Consider the following 19,973-nt stretch of genomic DNA (forward strand, 5'->3'; position numbering starts at 1 on the left):
GGACGGGGTATCGGTAGGGGGCCGGGTTGTGTCGCCGCCGGCTCGGACTTCCGGCTCTCGGTCTTCGGCCCCTCCGGGGCCCTCCAGGCTCCAGGACCCACTACTGGCCTGCCCCGGGTGTCCTGTAACCCAATATCTAGCTCCACCGCCACCCGGAACCAATCCTGAAGCCGCGCAGGAACCCCCCGCACCACACATGCCCGTCGGAGAGCCCCATCCAGACCGGCCCGGAAGTGGTGCACCAACAAGCGCTCGGGCCACGAGCGTAACCTGCCCGCAACCCTTCGGAATTCGAGCACATACTCCTCTGCCGGTCGTCCTCGCTGCCTGATGGCTAACACTTCAGCCTCCGCGCGATGTAGGCGGGACACGTCTTCGAAGCGGACGCACAGGGCTTCCAAGAACAACCGCACGTCCCCGAGTTCGCGGGCGTGGTCGCTGTAAAGGTCCGCTGCCCAGGTTGCAGCCTCTCCCTGAAGGCACGCGGTGACCGCCACCACCATTGCCCACTGTGATGGATAGGCATGGGCATACCCGTCCAGATGGTTAATCACCTGCCCTAGGAACATGGCCAGGCGGTCGGGATGCCCATCATAGGTCGTGGTGAGCGGTGGGGGTCCCCACACCACACCCGGACCCCAATGCCCAACAGGTGGACGGGTCTGAGCCTGGGACACCCCCACCGATCTGGGTGCCGGACGCTCAGGGCCTCGGTCAGGCGTTGGCCAGGCTTCACGCCCTCCTTGTGCTCGTGTGGACGGAGCCCGTACGCCGCCCTCCCCAGGCACCTTGAACTTTGGGCTGGCCAGTCGGAAACGGGACGTTGCTGGCCGACTGGGAGCCCCCCCAAGAGACCACTGTCCCGTGTCTTCGTCAGGGCCCATGGCCATCCAGGAACCGCCGTCACGTGCCCCGACTTCTCCGAACCTGTCACGCAGCACGTCCATAGTCTGGCTCCCGGGTGCGGTTGAATAACTGTATTCCTCACCGTCGTCATCAGTCAACCGACGCTCCCTCCAACCCAGTGGAGCCCCGCTGGGCCGGCCCGTTCGTCCGTGCTCGAGCCCTGTGCGCCCCAGGATCGAGCTCAGCCACCACTCCCCCCCCTGGGTCTGGCTACTAGCACCCTGGGACTCCACCGCGGGGTCTGCTGGTGGTACTTCCCGCACTTTAGGCCTCACAGCAGGCTGGACGTCCTCCACGTCCCTCTCCGGAGGGGTTGTCGCCTCCGCCCCGGCCACGCCAGCCTCCTCCGATGCAGTCTCCAAAGCAGCCCCTTGCGAACCCTCTGCCATGGCGCACAAACGGAACACAGCAGAAAGGCAGTCAGGCCACGATGCTAAGGAAAACGCTGGCTTTCTGTCAAAACTCGTCCTGCAGCGAGCAGGGCAGATTGCCGAACACAGGAACGAGAGACATCCAATGCGATCTGCTAGCACTTTATTCTTCAATGCAACAGCCGCAACAAGAAACAAAGCCAGCGTTGGCCGCTATCTGCAGCCAACGCTATTATATACACACCCAAAACCCCCACCCTTACTCCACCCAAACACGCCCACGCCCTCCCATTCCCTATAACTGCCCCACCCCACCCCTACAAATCCCTTTGCTCGCCGCTCAATCAGGTAAGCCTCCCCTTGTGCGTTACCATCACCGTGCTCCACCCCCTCACCAGCTCCCTGCCATGCCCTACTCCGGACCCCCCTGTGCTCTTTTACACCCAAAATACCTAGCCACCCAGGCACCGCGGCGGGAAGGAGCCTGTCTCCCGACGAACCCGCCGTAGGTCCCGAACCTCCCCCGGCCGCCGTGAGTGGGCCCGAGCCTCCGCCGGTCAGCTGTGCGGAGGAGGACGACCCTGGCGGCGGCGCGGCCTCCCAGGCTTCCCGAACCCCCGCAACGCCGCCAGACGAAGTCAGCCGTTGTCCGGGCTGCCGACGCGCCGCCAGGCGTTGTTCGGTGCTGCGCGGCGTTGGGCGAGGGCGGCTGAGGCGGCGACGCGGCCCCTGGTGTCTCTCAGGCCGCTACAGGGACGCAGTTCCCCGAGAAGGCAGGTTGGTCCAGCGGGCGGCAGGCGGGGGTTGCCGGGGAGGCGGAGGGACCCCCCCTCGAGTGTCGGGCTCCCGAGGCCCGACACCATCTTATTTGTCTCTTGAGAAACCCATATGTGGGCCAAGAAGCAACAGTGAGAACTGGACATGGAAGCACTGATTGGTTCAAAATTGGGAAAGGAGTCCGGCATTGCTGTATACTGTCGCCCTGCCTATTTAACTTATATGCAGAGCACATCATGAGAAAGGCAGGGCTAGATGAATCAAAAGTTGGAATTAAGATTGCCGGGAGAAATATCAACAACCTAAGATATGCAGATGATACCACTCTAATGGCAGAAAGTGAAGAAGAACTAAAGAGCCTCTTGTTGCGGGTGAAGAAGGAGAGTGCAAAAGTTGGGTTGAAACTTAACATTAAGAAAACCAAGATCATGGCTTCTGGCCCTCTCAATTCCTGGCAAATAGATGGGGAAGAAATGGAGGTAGTGACAGATTTTGTTTTCCTGGGCTCCAAGATCACTGCAGATGGGGACTGTAGCCAAGAAATTAAAAGACGCTTGCTCCTCGGGAGGAAAGCCATGGCAAATCTAGACAGCACACTAAAAAGCAGAGACATCACCCTGACAACAAAAGTGCGTATAGTCAAGGCTATGGTCTTCCCAGTTGCAATGTATGGCAGTGAAAGTTGGACCATAAGAAAGGCCGAGCTCCAAAGAATTGAGGCCTTTGAGCTATGGTGCTGGAGAAGACTCCTGCGAGTCCCTTGGACTGCAAAGCAATCAAACCAGTCAGGCCTAGAGGAGATCAGCCCTGACTTCTCTTTAGAAGGCCAGATCCTGAAGCTAAAACTCAAATACTTTGGCCACCTAATGAGAAGGAAGGACTCAGTGGAAAAGAGCCTAATGTTGGGAAAGATTGAGGGCAAGAGAAGAAGGGGACGATAGAGAATGAGGTGGCTGGATGGAGTCACTGAAGCAGTAGGTGTGAGCTTAAATGGACTCCAGAAGATGGTAGAGGACAGGAAGGCCTGGAGGAACATTGCCCATAGGGTCGCGATGGGTCGGACACGACTTTGCAGCTAACGACAACAACTGATCTTTTCTTGTTTTCTTGCTTATTCTTAACCGATGCAGAATATTATATCTGGGGACTTTTTAGGAGTGAGTCCCATAATAATATATTCAGGAACTATTGAAAAAATCTTCACTGCACTGTCAATGGTAAATGTATGCCCTTTGTTATTTTCCTGTGGGGAAATCACTTGGGTGTCCTCCTTACTCCTTACTGAAATCTGGTCTCAAGTAGTAGATCCACACAACTATGTTGAGCTTCTGTGGGTTTTGTTTGTTCTGTTTTGGTACCCTAAAGGAAATCTTAGAAATTGATGGCTGCAATCGAGAGGCATAAACAGCCGAAAAATGTTCCTATACAACAATTTGCTTTTTGCTGTTTAGTTTCTTCACTCCACAGAGGAAAATATTTCAATCTGTAGTTATTTATTTTATTTCTTTGATAGATGTATCTCCTGCCTTTCCTCCAAGAGCTTAAGGTGCCTTCCATGGAGAGGTCTCTTGTGTTTAACCCAGCAAGAGCTGACGTGTGAGGTAGGGTGATCTGAGAGAGAGAAAGAGAGTGTCCCAAAGGCACCCAGTGAGTTTCTGTAGCTGAGGGTGGACTTGAACCTAGTTCTTTTCAATGCCAGTCTATGACAATACCTCTCCAGTGGTTCTCGTAACTGTCTGTCCATGAATATATGCATATCAGACAGGTACAGAAGATAGATACACTTGAGGTTTTCATTTTTTTAAAAAAAATCGTTTACAAAGGCATTTTAACTCAGCCTTTCAACTGTGGCTGGCTTGTGATAGCCGTAAAAAATTCTGAAGGACATCAGATTTGATAAATCTTCCCCTGCCAGGCATTTATATCATTTTTTTCAGAGACACAGAAAATATTATCTGATCTGATATCTCATAAGCATTCACCTTATGAGATTATTTGGGGAAAAACAATTACAACATACAAGATAAATAATTTGCTATATATTTCACAACAAAGCAGCATCTTGAGGCAGAATATCTAAAAACTATACCATAGTTAGAGTAATCCTTGTTTTCCCAGTGGCAGAGCTGTCTGTCTGTCTGTCTATCTCTCTGTCTGTCTTTTAATTTAGAGATCTCTTATCTCTAACCATAACCAACATAAGCAACAGACTCCAAAGGATTTTCCATCACGTTCAAAATGCCCCATATAGTCATATTATGGGATTCCTTTCTATCCACGTACGTCTTCCCAATGTCCCAATGCTATATACAGCATAAATGAACATTCTGTGTAATTACACGCAGGAGAGACCAATATGAGATGGAAGATGGAAAGGAGAAAGAAAAGGGAGGGAGAGGAAGAGAACCGACAGGAGAGAAGAGTAGCAAGTATGTGTATGTAGTGGGAGAGTAGATCTCTGCCACTGATTGGCTCAATTCTCAGGTGGAAGGCCTCAATCCCACCCTGATAAATTTGTGGAAGGGAAGAGAATGGAAAAAAGAGAGAAGTATGTGTGCAAGAGAAGGATTGGTAGCGGAAGTATGTGTGTGAGGGAGGGGGAGAGAGAGAGGAGAGAACAGAGTGAGAGAACTCATTCCTTTAACCCATTAAAGTTCAGCAGAATGCGCTCTTTAAGAAAATCTGTACTCATCCGTGTTCTCTAAGTTAAAAAATCCACCAAACTTTGCAGGCTTTAAAATCTCTCCTTCCCTTTAGCGGATAGGGGTGGGGGGTGGGGGGTTTGCTGCTTTTTTTTTTTTTGCTTTTTTCTTTCACATTTTCGGCTGGATCTCCATGTAAAAGAAGGAAATGGAAAGAAACATGTTAGCTCATTTATGTCAAGTGCCAGTGGTGAATTATTCCCTGTGGTATGCTCTCAAGTGCTGCATTCTGCGGTCTATTTTTAAATGATTCTGAGAGTAGGGCTTTCCCTGCTTTGCTGGGGAAGACTATGCCATAATTAAATTGTAAAGGGATTATCTTATTTCCTGTTGGCCAGTTTGCATTCTCCCTTTGGCCATGGTCATCTAAATTGCTTTGAGTACTTATATGGAAGGGTGTTGCCCAGTTTTCTTGGTTCTTGTCTCTCAGCTCAGCTTTTTAAGAAGTTGGCATAAACCTAGGTTAGAGATAATACTGTCTGCAATAGCTCTTCATAATGTGGTGCCCTCCAAATGTTTTCTGATGAAACTGCCACCGTTCCTTAGAGCTGGTCATGCAGCTAAGGTACTTCAAAACATCTGGAAGGCATCACAAAGACGGCTGGGCTAGGCTTGAACTTTTGAATCTGAGTCTTTCTCCAGAAATAGTTGTGGCTTTTGTGGTTGTGAGATGAACCTTACTTTGGATATGCTCTGTCTACTGATACAAGACTCGGCTGTTGAAATTTCATTCTCCAGCATTCTTCAGAACATACACACACACAAAACAACAACACAACCATCTTGGAATTGGGGTTGCTGTTTAGGGAATTGATGCAACAGCCTGTCAATCAGTTTTCTGGGAAGATTGGGGGGAGAATGTGCTCATGATTAGCTATTATTTTTGCAACTGCAAATTGCATTTCAGTTTAGATGTTTGTATTTCTGCCCAAAAAGTGGGGCAGGTGGGAATACAGATTCACTGCTCAGCTGTTAGATATATAAAGCTCCATAACATTCTAAGCAGCTTAGCTATATAGTTAGAGCAGTGCTTCTCAACCTTGGCAACTTGAAGACATGTGGAGTTCAACTTCCAGAATTCTCTAGGCTGGGGAATTCTGGAAGTTGAAGTCCACATGTCTTCAGGTTGCCAAGGTTGAGAAACACTTAAATTAGCGGGTTGTCTACAGCAAGTTACTATTTTCTGGCCATTTTTCTGCCTCATTAAGATTACTGTTAATAGTGATGATTGCTTAGCTTTGGGACTGGTCAACTTAGTATAGTCTTAATATTATTAATATAGGTCAAAGTGTTGGGTATGGTGTAATTTGGAGCAGTTGTTTGGAAAAGATAGTGTTTGGCGTGAATATTCAGCTTGGAAGTCACTGCTGGTATTTTTTCCCCAGTATTTTTTCTTCGTGTGTTTTATCTTCCCAAGAGGAAGAAAGATCCGGGCAGTATCTGCAAAATTGCATTTCTCCAGGCTGAAAAAAAATATGTATTTAACTCTCTGCAAGCAAGCTTCAGTGCTATTTATCATTCTCAGACCAACCACTTTTACCTGTCGTCTTTTGGCAGGGTGGTGGTGGAGGATGGTGGGTAGAAGTGATCAGTTATTCTATAATTGAAGATGCCGCAAAAATAGCCATTTAAAACTCTAGCACTCTCCCACCCACCCACCCACCCACCCACCCACCCTCCTGACAAGGAAGCTAGCAAACTGCAAATAAAGCAGAGACTAACGTTTTGTCCACCCACCTCCTCTCTCTTTAAACACAGGAACTTTGGTCATGGAAGCAAGGACACGTGGTGGATTCTTGGCAGTCGGCAGTCTGTGGAGCATTTGCAGGTGCAAAGGATTATATGTTATCCTGGGAAACATAGAAGAAGAAAAGCAGGGAGGAGGGACAGAGCGCAACTCTATGAAGTCCAGTGAGGCAGCCGCATTCTTTTATAATTCCGGTTTGTTTAGAGTGAAGAAAATGGAATGTGGGGAAGGGTGGAGATGGAGACAGGGAGAAGAAGGTGAGTCTAAGAAGCCCAGGCCAGGGTGTCCGTTTGAAAGACAGCCAATTTGTTTTTGGCAAATTTCTGTTATTGAACAAACGGTCTGTCAGTCAGCTTCTGGGATTATTCAAAGGTTGAGCAGTAAAACTCTCAGTGAGGAGAATGTGCATTTGGGTGTGGGTTTGTGCAGCTGCCTGCCCTGAGCTCCTCTCCAGGCACAAGGGCCCTCCAATGATTCACTCTTCATGTGACAGCTCTGACAGGACTCCAGATTAAGGAGAGCCAGGAGAACAGAATGTCTACCCGTAGCAGCAGCCTCCAGGCGGAAACTTTCCATGGAGGAGAACCGGAGGCTGAAACATCTGGGCAGTCTCCGGACACTCTCCCTGGAATGAAGAGTGGCAGGACATTCTCTGGGTTGATTGATTGCAAAAGAGCCTGGGAGTTAATTGAATTCTTAAAGAGCCACCTTGCCCTATTATAACGGCCTGCTTTGAAATAATTTCCTTTCAGATGTCACAAGTGGCCCATCCCACACCATCTGACAAGGAGCGTGGAGGGGAAGTGTAAATGTTCTGATAGTAATCTGAGATTTGGGGGCATTCAGGATTGAGTGGCAAAAACCTTGCAAAATGCACAGCCTCAGGTTCTGGAGGTGGAGGGAAGGAAGGTGCAAATAGGAGTAACAGTGGTACTCTGGGCCTGTCGCTAAGCAAAACTCACCCAGTTTTAATACAGGTAGTCCTCGGCTTACAACCATTTGAAGTTATAAAGGCCTTGGAAAAGTTCTTAACCTTTTGTTGGCTGAGGTATCCTAACATCTGGAGTCTTTTCTTAGAAATTAACAGTTCATTCAGATACAGGGTAAAATAAAATAGCTGTATGAATGATTAAATAGCTGAAGATGCTCTAGCAGGCTTCCCCAGAGCAATTATAATATACTCCCCTCACAAACAGCTGCATGGCCAGTTGTCATGGTGACGGGGGATGATGAAAGTTATAATTCAACATTTCTGGAAGAGTCAAGTTTGAGGGAACTGCTAAATGTAGTTATCTTTGTAAATACTGGTTCACTTATTCACTTCAGTTACTTACATTGCATGAAAATATTTCAATACATCAGACTTCTCTTTCTCCTTCATATTTCAGTCTCCTCCCATGCCTTTATGTTTTTACTATTTTTAGACTAGGTACTTAATGCACTTACTCATTAAAAGCAAACCTTTTCCATCTTTCCATTTTCTTTGCCAATACATGCAAAGTCACTGGAAGAAATTAATGAACATTAGGTACTTATTAATATTATTACTATTTCAGACAATGAAATTACTTGAAAATGTAACTTGAAGATTTTGTTCCCATTCTCTTTTAAGGCTCTGTAATCATGTTGTTGTTTTTTTTTGTTTGTTTTGAAAAAAACGATCTCAGAAATAGAAATAAGAATATTTTCCCCTGCCCTTTTCAATGTCATCTTGAAATTGAACCACTGAATCAATCAAGTATAAACCAGAAGACATTTTCTGGTATAATGTTTGCACTCAGCTTCTATAGTTGTGTTTGGAGCATTACGTTTTAGTTGCCTTGATGTCCCTTTGTCTGAGTAAAGAACCCATTTCCTTTAGTAAAAGCTTCCTAGTGGTTTAAATGAACAACACACAGAACTGTATACATGCTGCCTAAAAAACAGTCTTGGACAGACATAATTTGTGGGTTTTGCCGACTATTGGAGTTCCCCTTGACTTTAACAAAGTTTGGAAGCTTGAACTGGACCTAGCTTCTCAGTTCATATGTAAGGTAGGCTATAAATTATCCTTTTTTAATAGAAAGGAATGCACTGAACCCAGGGACTGCATATTCTCTACTTGTGCACCATTATGCCAAACACTTTTTCCACATCTAGCAGGGAATTCTGAGAAGAAAAAGGCTTGAGGTCTACTCAGCTTCTCTTATATTGTGTAAAACAGGCTCTCCTCTTTTGTATAAAATAAGGCAGATGGATAAATAGGAAATGGGCGCCCTCACAATTTCTCAGTCTTGTATAGTTTTGATATACCTAGCGTTTGTGCCCGAGGTAACGTGGTATCCCACAGGCAGTCCCAGTGGTGGGATTCAAATATGTGAACAACCGGTTCTATGTGTGGATGCCGCTTCCAGAAGTCCATTCTGGGCCAGGCAACAAAAAATTAGCTACTGGTTCTGCCGAACTGGTGCGAACCGGCTGAATCCCACCACTGGGCAGTCCTCAACTTACAACCATCCACTTAGTCCCTGTTCAGAGTTAAAGAAGAACCACCTCAAAGATACTTATAGCTTGGTTCCAAAGTTCTGATGGCCAGCCCCATCTCTCCATAGTCATGTGACCTCATGTTGGGTGCTCCACATTTACAGCCATTTGCAGGCATCCCACAGTCATACAACTGCAGTTTGCAATGGTTTTGCCAAAAAAAACAGGGTTTAATTCCAGTTTTTGGCAAAAACACCCCATAGCAAATAAAGAGTTTGGTTATCAGCCACCGCAAAAGGGTCATAAAATCAGGTTGGTCACATGATGACCTACTTTATGACCATCTCAACTGGGCAGGCTCCATATGGTCTTAAGCTGAGGACTACCTGTACTGGTATTTGGGTTTTCATGAGCTGAGATCTGGGGAACATTGTGTGATCTGTGAAGAAGCTTTATGTGGTTTGGGGAGAAGCCATTGGTAAATCTCCTTAAGCTGCTGAAATGCTGACTTTCCAAATTAAATTTTGAAGGAGTCACAAAGTGTATTAACAGTTGCTGAACAAAAAGCCAGAATCGTCACTTATTTTACTTCTCACATTCCCCTGCAGGAGATTTTGGCTGTCTTGGTCTTTTCATATATCTTATAAGAGATGGGGGAACAGACTCTAGACAGTTTGGTTTTTTTTTATCCCTCCTTTCCCATGAAAATTCAGAAGCCTAAAATATTTTGTGTACTGAATTACGCATGGGTCATGAAGAGATGGAGATATATGATTACACTTCAAAATTAAATCGGACATAGTATAAAATCATTTAAACATATATAAGTAAGATCAGTTGCCTCTGCATTATTTAATTCAGTTACAGTTTTTTGGGGAAGGAAAATAAAAGTGTACAAACTCAAGCCATGGGCCAATCTTTAATCAAAGCAATGTTGCTAATACCACAAAAAGCATATTCAGATACTATGACTGTCTCAGACGCCCTCTGTGCTCGTGGTCTTTGCTTTACCACAAAATTTACTTAAAGTGTTTGAGAGGTCAGAGCAGAGGAGGGAAAAAATGAAACAAGGTACATGCACCCTCTGATTTTAATCTCTCACGTTAGCCCAAAAAATATTGTTGGCTGATTTCTTAACCAAAAGGTTGTATTTGTTGTTGTTAGTTGCGAAGTCGTGTCCAACCCATCGCGACCCTATGGACAACGTTCCTCCAGGCCTTCCTGTCCTCTGACAGGAAGGTTGTATACTTGACAGAAAAAAAACATTACTGCGAAGTTAAATCATCAACACTATCCTTTTCTTTTTTTAATGCCATTAAAACTCGAGTCAACTTTCAATGATGTTTTATCAACTTGCAGTGTGTTTTTGGTTATGTTTTCTTGTATGTATATAAAAAACAGCTATTCCACAAAGAGCGAGGAATACAAACTTTAAATTATACTCAGAAGCCTGCAATCAAGTAATTGTCCGAGTGATTGAAATGAAAGGAAATTATAAATGGGTTCCACCAGTATCTTCTTTGTCTTCCATATACTACCTGCTATTTTATTTAGTTTTTTATTTATATCCCACTTTTATTATTTTTACAAAAAAACTCAAGATGTCATGGTTCCGATACAGAACTCCGAGGCTTGAGTTTCCCTCTAAGAACATGTTTATTGGATACAAAGTATCGGCATGGTCAAAAGTGAAACCAAGATTAAAATCCCCTCTCAAAAGCAACAGTAATACAAAGTCACAGTTTCCACCCCACTGACTATGCCATCAACTACGTTCCCCAATAACACATCCAAGTGGGCTTTCCAACACTTGAATTATCCTCTCCAGCTGAGAGAAACAGAAATGACCTTGGTTCCGATGGGACTGAAAACTGTTTAGTCTATTAGAACGCTTCCCATTTGTAAGTCATAAGAATGAAAAATGGTCTTAGGTCACTGTTGTTGCAACTTTGAATGGTCACTAAATGAATGGTTGTAAGTCAAGGACTACCTAAAGGAATTCCAGCATTCTACACAAAATTGTGTTTATGGATGAGGAAGGACTTCTTTTAATTATCCTCTTCTGCATATGAAGCTGTCTTATAAAATATGTATGTCAGTCCTGAGTCTGCAACAAAGGGACGAGCTAAAAAGATTAAATAAACATATGTGAAACATATGTAACCATTGGCATGTCACAAAATTTCAGTCAGTTTAAATAAAGAAGACTGAAGGAGTCTTTTTCTAAAACAAACTGATGAGAATTTCTCTTCTTCTTCTACCCATTTTGAATTGTCTAGGCAGGATTCCAGGTTTTTCTCTTGAAGTCAAAAAGGCAAGAAATATGTTAGGCAGATGCTGGTCAGAAGACAGTCAAAATAGCTTCAACAACTGGAGGTTCCCCATCTTCATGTCACCCTTGCGTGGCTGCAGCCACTGCTAGCATTGAATCACAACCAACATCACACAAGTGTAATTCTGCTTCCACTCAATGTCTCAGATGTATTCTGGAGAGTCTTCTAATTCTCTGTAGTAGACCGAATAGGTTGCAAAAGACAGAAGAATGATATGGAATGACACATCTGGACATGGGCTGAGGGCCTTACTTGATATTAGGAGAATCAAAGAGGCTGAGTGGGTAGATGATCACATAAATGGGTGAGGTTTTGATTTTTACTTTGGTGGTCATGGTTTTCAAAAACTAGATTGTTTATTCTAGGGCTTCTCCTTCAGTTTTAATCTACCTTATATACTTGAGTATAAGCCGAATTTTTCAGCCCACTTTTTTGGGCTGAAAACTCCACTTCGGCTTATACTCCAGTCAACAAAAAAAAGAACTGTCCCTTCGTTCGGAACAGGCTGCTGAGAGAAGGGAGGGCTGGGCTCCGCACGGGCTGCGGGTCCGGCGTTCGCCCGCCGAACAGCTGATGGGCGCGGGCGTGGCCGGGCTGTCTCCGGAGCCGGCGGGTTCCACCGGCGTTGAGCGTTCGCCCGCAAACAGCTGATGGGCGCGGGCGTGGCCGGGCTGTCTCCGGAGCCGGCGGGTTCCACCGGCGTTCAGCGTTCGCCCGCCAAACAGCTGATGGGCGCGGGCGTGGCCGGGCTGTCTCCGGAGCCGGGCGGGTTCCACCGGCTGGGCTCCCCACGGCTGCCTCAGCAGTTGGCGCGGCCGCGGGTCCGGCGTTCACCCGCCGAACAGCTGATGGGCGCGGGCGTGGCCGGGCTGTCCCCAGAGCTGGGCGGGATCCACCGGCATTGGGTGTTCGCCCGCCGAACAGCTGACGGGCGCGGGTGGCCGGGCTGTCCCCGGAGCTGGGCGGGATCCACCGGCATTGGGTGTTTGCCCGCCGAACAGCTGACGGGCGCGGGCGTGGCCGGGCTGTCCCCGGAGCCGGGCGCCTTCCACCGGCGTTCGGCGTTCGCCCGCCGAACAGCTGATGGGCGCGGGCGTGGCCGGGCTGTCCCCAGAGGTAAACTTCGTGACCCACCCAGCCCATGCATAAAACAGAAATGAAAAGTCTTAAAAAAGTTTTGCGCGGTTAAATAAACAGCATTTGCATATTGTTTCTCCACGGAGCACCGACAAAATTCGCTCGAATTAAGGAACGTGGGGAGCTAAAGAATCGGGCTATAGGGAATGTCTGGCATGACGGGCAACCCTGGGAAACACGAGGACTGTAGTGCAGTGGCGTAGCGTGGGGGGTGCAGGGGGGGGCCGGCCGCACCGGGCACAACATCTGGGGGGGGCGCGACCGGCGGGCTAGGGCAAGGCTGCTCGCGAGCGAGGGGTATCTGTGCCTGCGCCGACACAGAAACGCTTCTCTCTCCGGGTGGGGGAAGGCTCGGCGGCTCCCTGGGTCTATATACGCCTCTGTATGCGCACGCCGCCTCGCGCTCCCGCGAACGAGAAAGAAAGAACGGCAGCGTCTGTGAGCCTCGCCAGCGGCGGCGTTCCTCGGTGTGGGCGTGCCTGCGTCTTTGGGTGTGAGGCTTTCGGAGAGGCTGCCTTTGGCTCCTGGTACTTGCAGCCGGTTTAAAAGAAATGAATTCTCGCCCGCTTTCACAGACTTGTTCTTTTACACCGGCTGCAAGTACCAGGAGCCAAAGGCAGCCTCTCCGAAAGCCTCACACCCAAAGACGCAGGCACGCCCACACCGAGGAACGCTGCCGCTGGCGAGGCTCGCAACATCTGGGGGGGCGCGACCGGCGGGCTAGGGCAAGGCTGCTCGCGAGCGAGGGGTATCTGTGCCTGCGCTGACACAGAAACGCTTCTCTCTCCGGGTGGGGGAAGGCTCGGCGGCTCCCTCTGTATGCGCACGCCGCCTCGCGCTCCCGCGAACGAGAAAGAAAGAACGGCAGCGGCGGCGCCCCCGTAGAAGCCTACCCCGAGGCTGCGGCCGATTTTTCCTTCTCCAGGCCTCTGCCGCCCGTTTCTGTCTGACACACACACACACACGCACGCACGAGGGGGAGAAACAACGCTCTGGGCGGCAGAGGCCTGGAGAAGGAAAAATCAGATTACCCCTTCCACACGTAAAACTTCCAGTTTAATTACAAAGGAAGAAGAGAGAAACTTAGATCAACAGCTCACCTTCATTTCCTCTAGGTCGCAAGGGGAAAAATAAAAATCAAAGATCCTTGGAAGTAATGGTTGGAAAAGTTTGCAAGTCTTTGGGAAAGTTCAAGAAGTGAAAGGAATACCCTCCTCTTGAAAGACCAGATAAGGCAGACAGGGGGATGAAGAGTTCAACCGAGTTTCCTCTTTTGTTCAGGCATCTGCACCCGCTGCTTTTAAACTCGCCGGGCGCTGCAACGGCACCCGTTTTCCCCGGCGAGTTTTCCCTACCTGGCCCCTGCAGAATCGCGGCGGCGCCCCCGGAGAAGCCTACCCCGAGGCTGCAGCCGATTTTTCCTTCTCCAGGACTCTTCCGCCCAGAGCGTTGTTTCTCCTCCTCGTGCGTGCGTGGGATGAGGCGAGAAACCAACAGCCTGCGTCCGTCTCTCTTTATGTATATTTCTGTATATATCTTATCTCGGGATCTAGACCTTTCGAAGGAGAAGGGGCGGCTGGAGTTCGTGAGTTGCTGTGGGACCCAAGGGTTGGGGGAAGAGAGATGGGAGGGAAAAGGGGAGAAACCTGCCGCTGGCTAGTTCTTTGTCTGATCGGGGAGCCTGAACAAAAGAGTAAACTCGGTTGAACTCTTCATCTCCCTGTCTGCCTTATCTGGCTTTTTGAAACGCACCACCGGCTGCTCCGTCCAGAAGCCCAGATTCGGGAGGGCTGCTTGGCTTCCACTTGAGCCCATCTATGTCCGCGAGCCCCCCCCCCCACTACCCCTAGACCTCCGCCGCCGGCGGAGGCTGGATCCGCGCTCCGCAGCGGCAGGGCGCGGATCCAGCCGGCGGCAGAGGCTTGTGGAGCACGGATCCAGCCTCCGCCGGCATGCAGGCAAATCCTGCTAAAGGGCTTTTCCCCCCCACTGGATCCGCGCTCCGCAAGCCTCTGCCGGCGGCAGGGCGCGGATCCAGCCGGCGGCAGAGGCTTGTGGAGCACGGATCCAGCCTCCGCCGGCATGCAGGCAAATCCTGCTAAAGGGCTTTTCCCCCCCACTGGATCCGCGCTCCGCAAGCCTCTGCCGGCGGCAGGGCGCGGATCCAGCCGGCGGCAGAGGCTTGCGGAGCGCGGATCCAGCCGCCGGCGACAGAGGCCTGCCTGCTTCTTTCAGCTGCGGAACGAAGCAGCCTGCCTGCTTCTTTCCGCTGCAGAACGAAGCAGCCTGCCTGCTTCTTTCCGCAGCGGAACGAAGCAGCCTGCCTGCTTCTTTCCGCAGCGGAACGAAGCAGCCTGCCTGCTTCTTTCCGCTGCGGAACGAAGCAGCCTGCCTGCTTCTTTCCGCTGCGGAACGAAGCAGCCTGCCTGCTTCTTTCCGCTGCGGAACGAAGCAGCCTGCCTGCTTCTTTCCGCTGCGGAACGAAGCAGCCTGCCTGCTTCTTTCCGCAGCGGAAAGAAGCAGGCAGGCTGCTTCTTTCCGCAGTGGAAAGAAGCAGGCAGGCAGGGCACGGAGGTCCGGAGACCTGCCGACGTTTGGGGAGGTTTGGGGAGGTTCGCGCGCACCTCCCCAAACCTCCCCAAACTTCGGCAGGTCTCCGGACGGCGACGGCTTGGGAGAGGTGCGCGCGATCCTGGAAGCACCGAAGCCTCGGCCGCGCGCAAGTCCTCGGTAAGCTCCGGGCGGTCACTTGCTTCGCGTCTCCTGAGGGAAGGGGGGGCGACTGGAGCGGGCGTGTTTCCTCGCCTGCTGGGCGCCGCGATTTGCCCGGGGAACGCGCGGGCCCCGAATGGCAGCGTGGAGCGAGGAAGCGGACAGCCAGGGCTTCCCCGAGAGCTGCGGCCACACAGGGTATTCCTGTGTATTCAGGCTTGCAAAATGGCGGATCGAGCCTCTGCTGGCGGCAGAGGCTTGCAGAGCGCGGATCCAGCCTCCGCCGGCGGCGGAGGCTTGCAGAACGGCGGATCGGCTTATACTCGAGTCAACAACTTTTCCCAGTTTTTGGGGGTGAAATTGGGGGTCTCGGCTTATACTCGAGTCGGCTTATACTCAAGTATATACGGTACTTTCTGTCTGGGGGGGGGAGAAGAAAAATAGCACCATTAATTTTCAATACTTAAATTGAGAGTTACGAAAATGGTGGGGGGGAAAAGACCACAAATTGCCCATATTTGCTAGAATAGTTCTTCTCTTCAACTTATATTCACATAAGAAAGAAGCTGTTTTTAAAAAGTTTGGGAAGAGGAGGGTAGGGTAAGGTAAGGGAGGAGAAAGAGAAAGAAAAAGAGGAAGAGGAAGCAAAGAGAAGATTGTCTTGCATAAAAACTGGATTTTTGTAGCTACTGCTTCTTTAGTTGAAGCAGAGGACTGGAGGGCATGCAGCCCACCCCCCCACTCCCCCCAGTCTCTTAATCCTCTGGCTGATAAGTGAGACCAGAATGGCAGCATTTGCTCTGTAATTCTACAACAATCCTCCCAACACTTTGAATTGGGCAAATTAAAATTGGCTAAATTGTCCAGTTTAATTTGTATTATAGCAAAGGGAAAAGAGACACTATCATGATCAAGGACGCGGAAATACAAAGTCCATGATCAGAAGCCCTTTCATTCTACATGTCAGATGCTCTATAGAGGCAGAGAGGGTCAATGTAATGCTTTGTTGGGGAAAGCCAGAGGCTGTACTTTTTTTCAACTTGTGACCAAGATTGGAACTGATAGAAAATCTCAGAAGGAACAAGTCTACCCAGAGGGAGAGACAGTCGGTATATTTGGGGATACCTTATATCAATAAAGACATTGAAACAATCCTCTCTACTGCTACAGTTGCTGTCCCCAAACTTACAAAACAACGCAGTGCATTTTTCAACAGCTATGAAAGCATTCGTGCAAGACACATTTGAACCAAATTTTGCTCTTCTCTAGAGTTTGCAAGGTCAAAACTATAATTTCTCACCTGAATAAAGAGAAAAATATAAAAGCCTACCCCTTCAGTAATGCATTTAAAAATTAAAAAAATGCATTTAATTTTTAAGCCTCCCCCAAAAGTTTAGATTATTGAATGTATTTATTGGCTACCCTGTATCCCAACTTCATTATTTAATTTTTTAAAAAATATTGTTATGATGAACTGCTCTGAGAAGGGATTTGCTTTCTGAAGTAAGGCTAGACTTAAAGATTGCTGTTAATATGGTTTTGTTATTCTATCCAGTGTTAGTTAGATTGCTTTAATCCACATTGATGCTTTTTATAATATATTGGATTGACGATACTGTTTTGATGTATTTGAAGAAATTGATGAATACTGTAGTGTTTTTCCACTTCATTCTGTCCATAAAATACATTTCTTCTTCAATTGTGGACCTGTCATAAGAGCAGAAATCTATTGAAAGTGAAGATTGCAAACGAAATGCTAGCAATGGCTTTTTTGTCCATAAAGCTGGACAGCTGCATTGGTTTCCCTTCTGCTCTAATTAAGTCTGACAAGTTTGCAGTGCTGTGTTTAGAGAGTTTCCCTGCCCATACAAGGCATTTAAAGTCAATGATGACATCTCTCTTTAGAAGTGACTCTGTGCAGATGCTCAAGACAGTTCTTCCAATCCTAAATTGGTTAAAGAGTTACAGAGGAAATGCCCAGTTTTAAAGTTTGTGCTCCTATTGTGTCTCAAATCTTCCTTTTATAGAATATCAACATTTACTTTTTAACTGATGAAAGTCTTCGGGGCTGTGAGTCCTCCAGGAGCTTTTAATCTAAATATACAAATATGGATGGTGATATTCTTAAATCTAAGTCTTTAAGAGACCTTAAATACAGTGTGGATTTCTTTAAGAAGTACAACTTAGCCAGTGGGCAGACATCGGCAAAAGATTGCCCACTGGGGGATAGGTACCATCATAGCATATAATTGTCACGATTATTTGATTCCAGATGGATTATATTTCCTTTAAAGATCTGTTAGCAATTAATGCTGGGCAACCCAGACACCAGGTTGCTGGAGGCAGGAATCATTGTTTTTCCCCACTATGCTTTCATACCTCACCTGTAGGTAATTCTCCTAGCAGAGGCAGTGAGAATCAGAAATACTATGAAGTAAAATGTACATGAAGCTGGCACTTCATGATGTTACTTGGAAGGCATCTTGTTCAAATTGTTATTGCTGAATTACTTTTGTGTATGATCTTGGTAGCATTGAATCTGTTTGCTAGAGGAACCAATTATGGTGGCTTTTTTCTCTAAGGAACTGTACTAAAATATAAACACATATATTGGTTCTATACTTTATACCTATATTAAATAATTACAATTGAAAATGCTGCAATTCTGAATTTTTTTGATGTGTGCATGGGGTGTGTGTGTGTGTGTGTGTGTGTGTGTGTGCGTGTGTGTGTGTGTGTGTGTGGTTTCTCTACCTAGGCCATTAGTTTCTTCAAAATATTGTGCCAGCATATATTATCGTATTTTAAAAATTGGGACCATGCTTAAATAAACTGGGGATTTGGTGTGAACTTCTCTGTTCAAAGAGGGTAGATGTTTTTAACAATTCTTACTGCACCTCTACTGTTTTACAGGTCCTTGACACATAACAATAATGGAGCCTGCCCATTACGGTTTCATGTTGTGATGGCTGTTAGGCGAGACAGCTTCACTTAACAACTCACACAACTATTTTCCCTGATGTGGTCGCTAAATGAACGTGTCAGTCATTAAATGGAGCATGGGATACCTCAGGGGTTGGGAAGGCCCTGAGAAGGAGAGTGCAGGCCCAGGCCCTCCTGCCTCCGTCTCTCAAGGCCTCTCTACCCCCTGGGACATCCCATGGTCTCTTCTGTCCCTCAGGGTCCCCACAGCCCTTGGGCCTGCTTCCCCCCCACTGAGTCCCCACAGGCCTTTGCCTCCCCCAATGGATCTCTATAAGACTTAGGTCTGATTCCCACACCACTAGGGCCCACACCCTCCTCTTACCTTTGGAAGAGAGCTCTGGAGCCTTCTGTAGTGCTGGAACAAGACACTTCATTACAGTGCGATTCTGGAAGCGACTGCCATGTTGCCAGTTGCCACACTGAACTATTGCTAAGAACATGGTGGCCGCTTCTGGAATTGCATCACGTGGTCACGCAAGGAAGCAATCCTTTCTGCTTTCCTAACGCAGTGTGCCCAACGTTGCGGAAAGCATTGGGACTTCCATTTCTGCAGTTGATTTTTCCTTCCTCAAGATAAGATCTTTACATTTGTTATAATTAAGCATCTTGTTATGTTTTACTCAGTATTCGTAACCTACTGAATATGACCATATGGGTATGGTAAGAAATAACAGTCCCTTTTTTTATTAATGCCTTGGACAATAATAGAAATATTATTAGATTACTAGACTCTATCTAAATAATAGATAGAAAGTGTAGTTTTATTTTGTTTCTTTCTCTGAAATCATATCTAGCCTGGTGATAAAAAAAGATGAGTTCCAAAACAATGCCAATGAACACAAATACTAACATTTCTTGGTTCTTTATTGAGTAGGGAAACATCCGTTTCTATTTACAAGAGAGACCGGAAATAACTACCCCCACTCAACCTATCCTTCCCCTGGACCTCAAATACTAGCCGTTAGAAAACCTATAACATCTGAGAAAGTCAAAGTCTGCTCTTAATTAGACTTGTTTGTTGTATATTGGCTAAGATGCAGTTTGACCTACCTGCCTGGATGCGACTATATATGAAGTTAAAATTAAAAAATCGAAAGGTTTTTCTCAGTTCATAGACAATTAGTTGAAAAATGCAGTTTTCAGCCTTTATCGATTTAAATAGGTGTCCTCCCACCTATACCTTGAAAAAGCACATGCTTTCTGCATTCCACAAAACTAAGAAGAAAATCTCACTATTTATACAGTAGATCTCTAGAAGCCAATGTTACGGTGCTGGATTTTTTGAATCAAGTGGTCTGATCTTGGCCCTTCATATATTATACTGTACTCTCCTTCGAGAAAATTTTGCTTTTTTAACCTCTTTTCTTCTTCTTCTTCTCTTTATTGCTATTGATTTTTTTCTTAACTAGAGTTGTATCCAAATCTCATTGTTAGAACAGTACATTCTATTCCTAATTCTAAATGCATGTTATTGTTTCTGAAGAAATACAGCAGCATAGTTACATCCACAGCTTAGAAGCAAGGTGGGATTGTTCAAATGTAGTCATTTTTATCATAATGAGCATAGTTAAGTCAGCAATCCTGGCTTAAAAAGTTACACGAGTCATTCTTTCCTGTTTTTTTCAGTAGCAAGTAAAATATACCGTACAAGTGTGTTTTTGTACTGGAAAGGATTTTGGCTAATCCTGGATTATGGCAAGCATCCTATTTGCTTGTTTGCTCTTGTATAGTTCTTCCCATGTCCACTGCATGCCAGGTATGCAAATTAGATCTAATACTGGTTATAGATCCTAGCTTGTGTGAGAATGATAAATCAGAATCTCTAGTTCAGATAACACAC

At 47.1% G+C, this 19,973-nt stretch overlaps 1 protein-coding gene across 2 annotated transcripts in view; it reads left to right on the forward strand.

The window, feature by feature from the left end:
• The window catches only part of SLC25A26 (solute carrier family 25 member 26), a 169,974-nt gene that overhangs the window by 131,749 nt on the left and 18,252 nt on the right, over positions 1 to 19,973 (forward strand). Inside the window, exons 7-8 of one of the 2 annotated variants that reach the window (XM_083356081.1) lie at positions 6,515 to 6,584; positions 11,246 to 11,686. In XM_083356081.1, the coding sequence (XP_083212207.1) occupies positions 6,515 to 6,584; positions 11,246 to 11,388 (213 nt within the window). In that variant the 3' untranslated portion in view covers positions 11,389 to 11,686. Of the gene's footprint in view, positions 1 to 6,514; positions 6,585 to 11,245; positions 11,687 to 19,973 lie in introns of those variants that run through there. The other variant, XM_083356080.1, reaches the window with a different exon arrangement.

This window comes from Vipera ursinii (genome assembly GCF_947247035.1).
Source record: "Vipera ursinii genome assembly, chromosome: 2".
Classification (NCBI taxonomy): Eukaryota; Metazoa; Chordata; class Lepidosauria; order Squamata; family Viperidae; genus Vipera; species Vipera ursinii.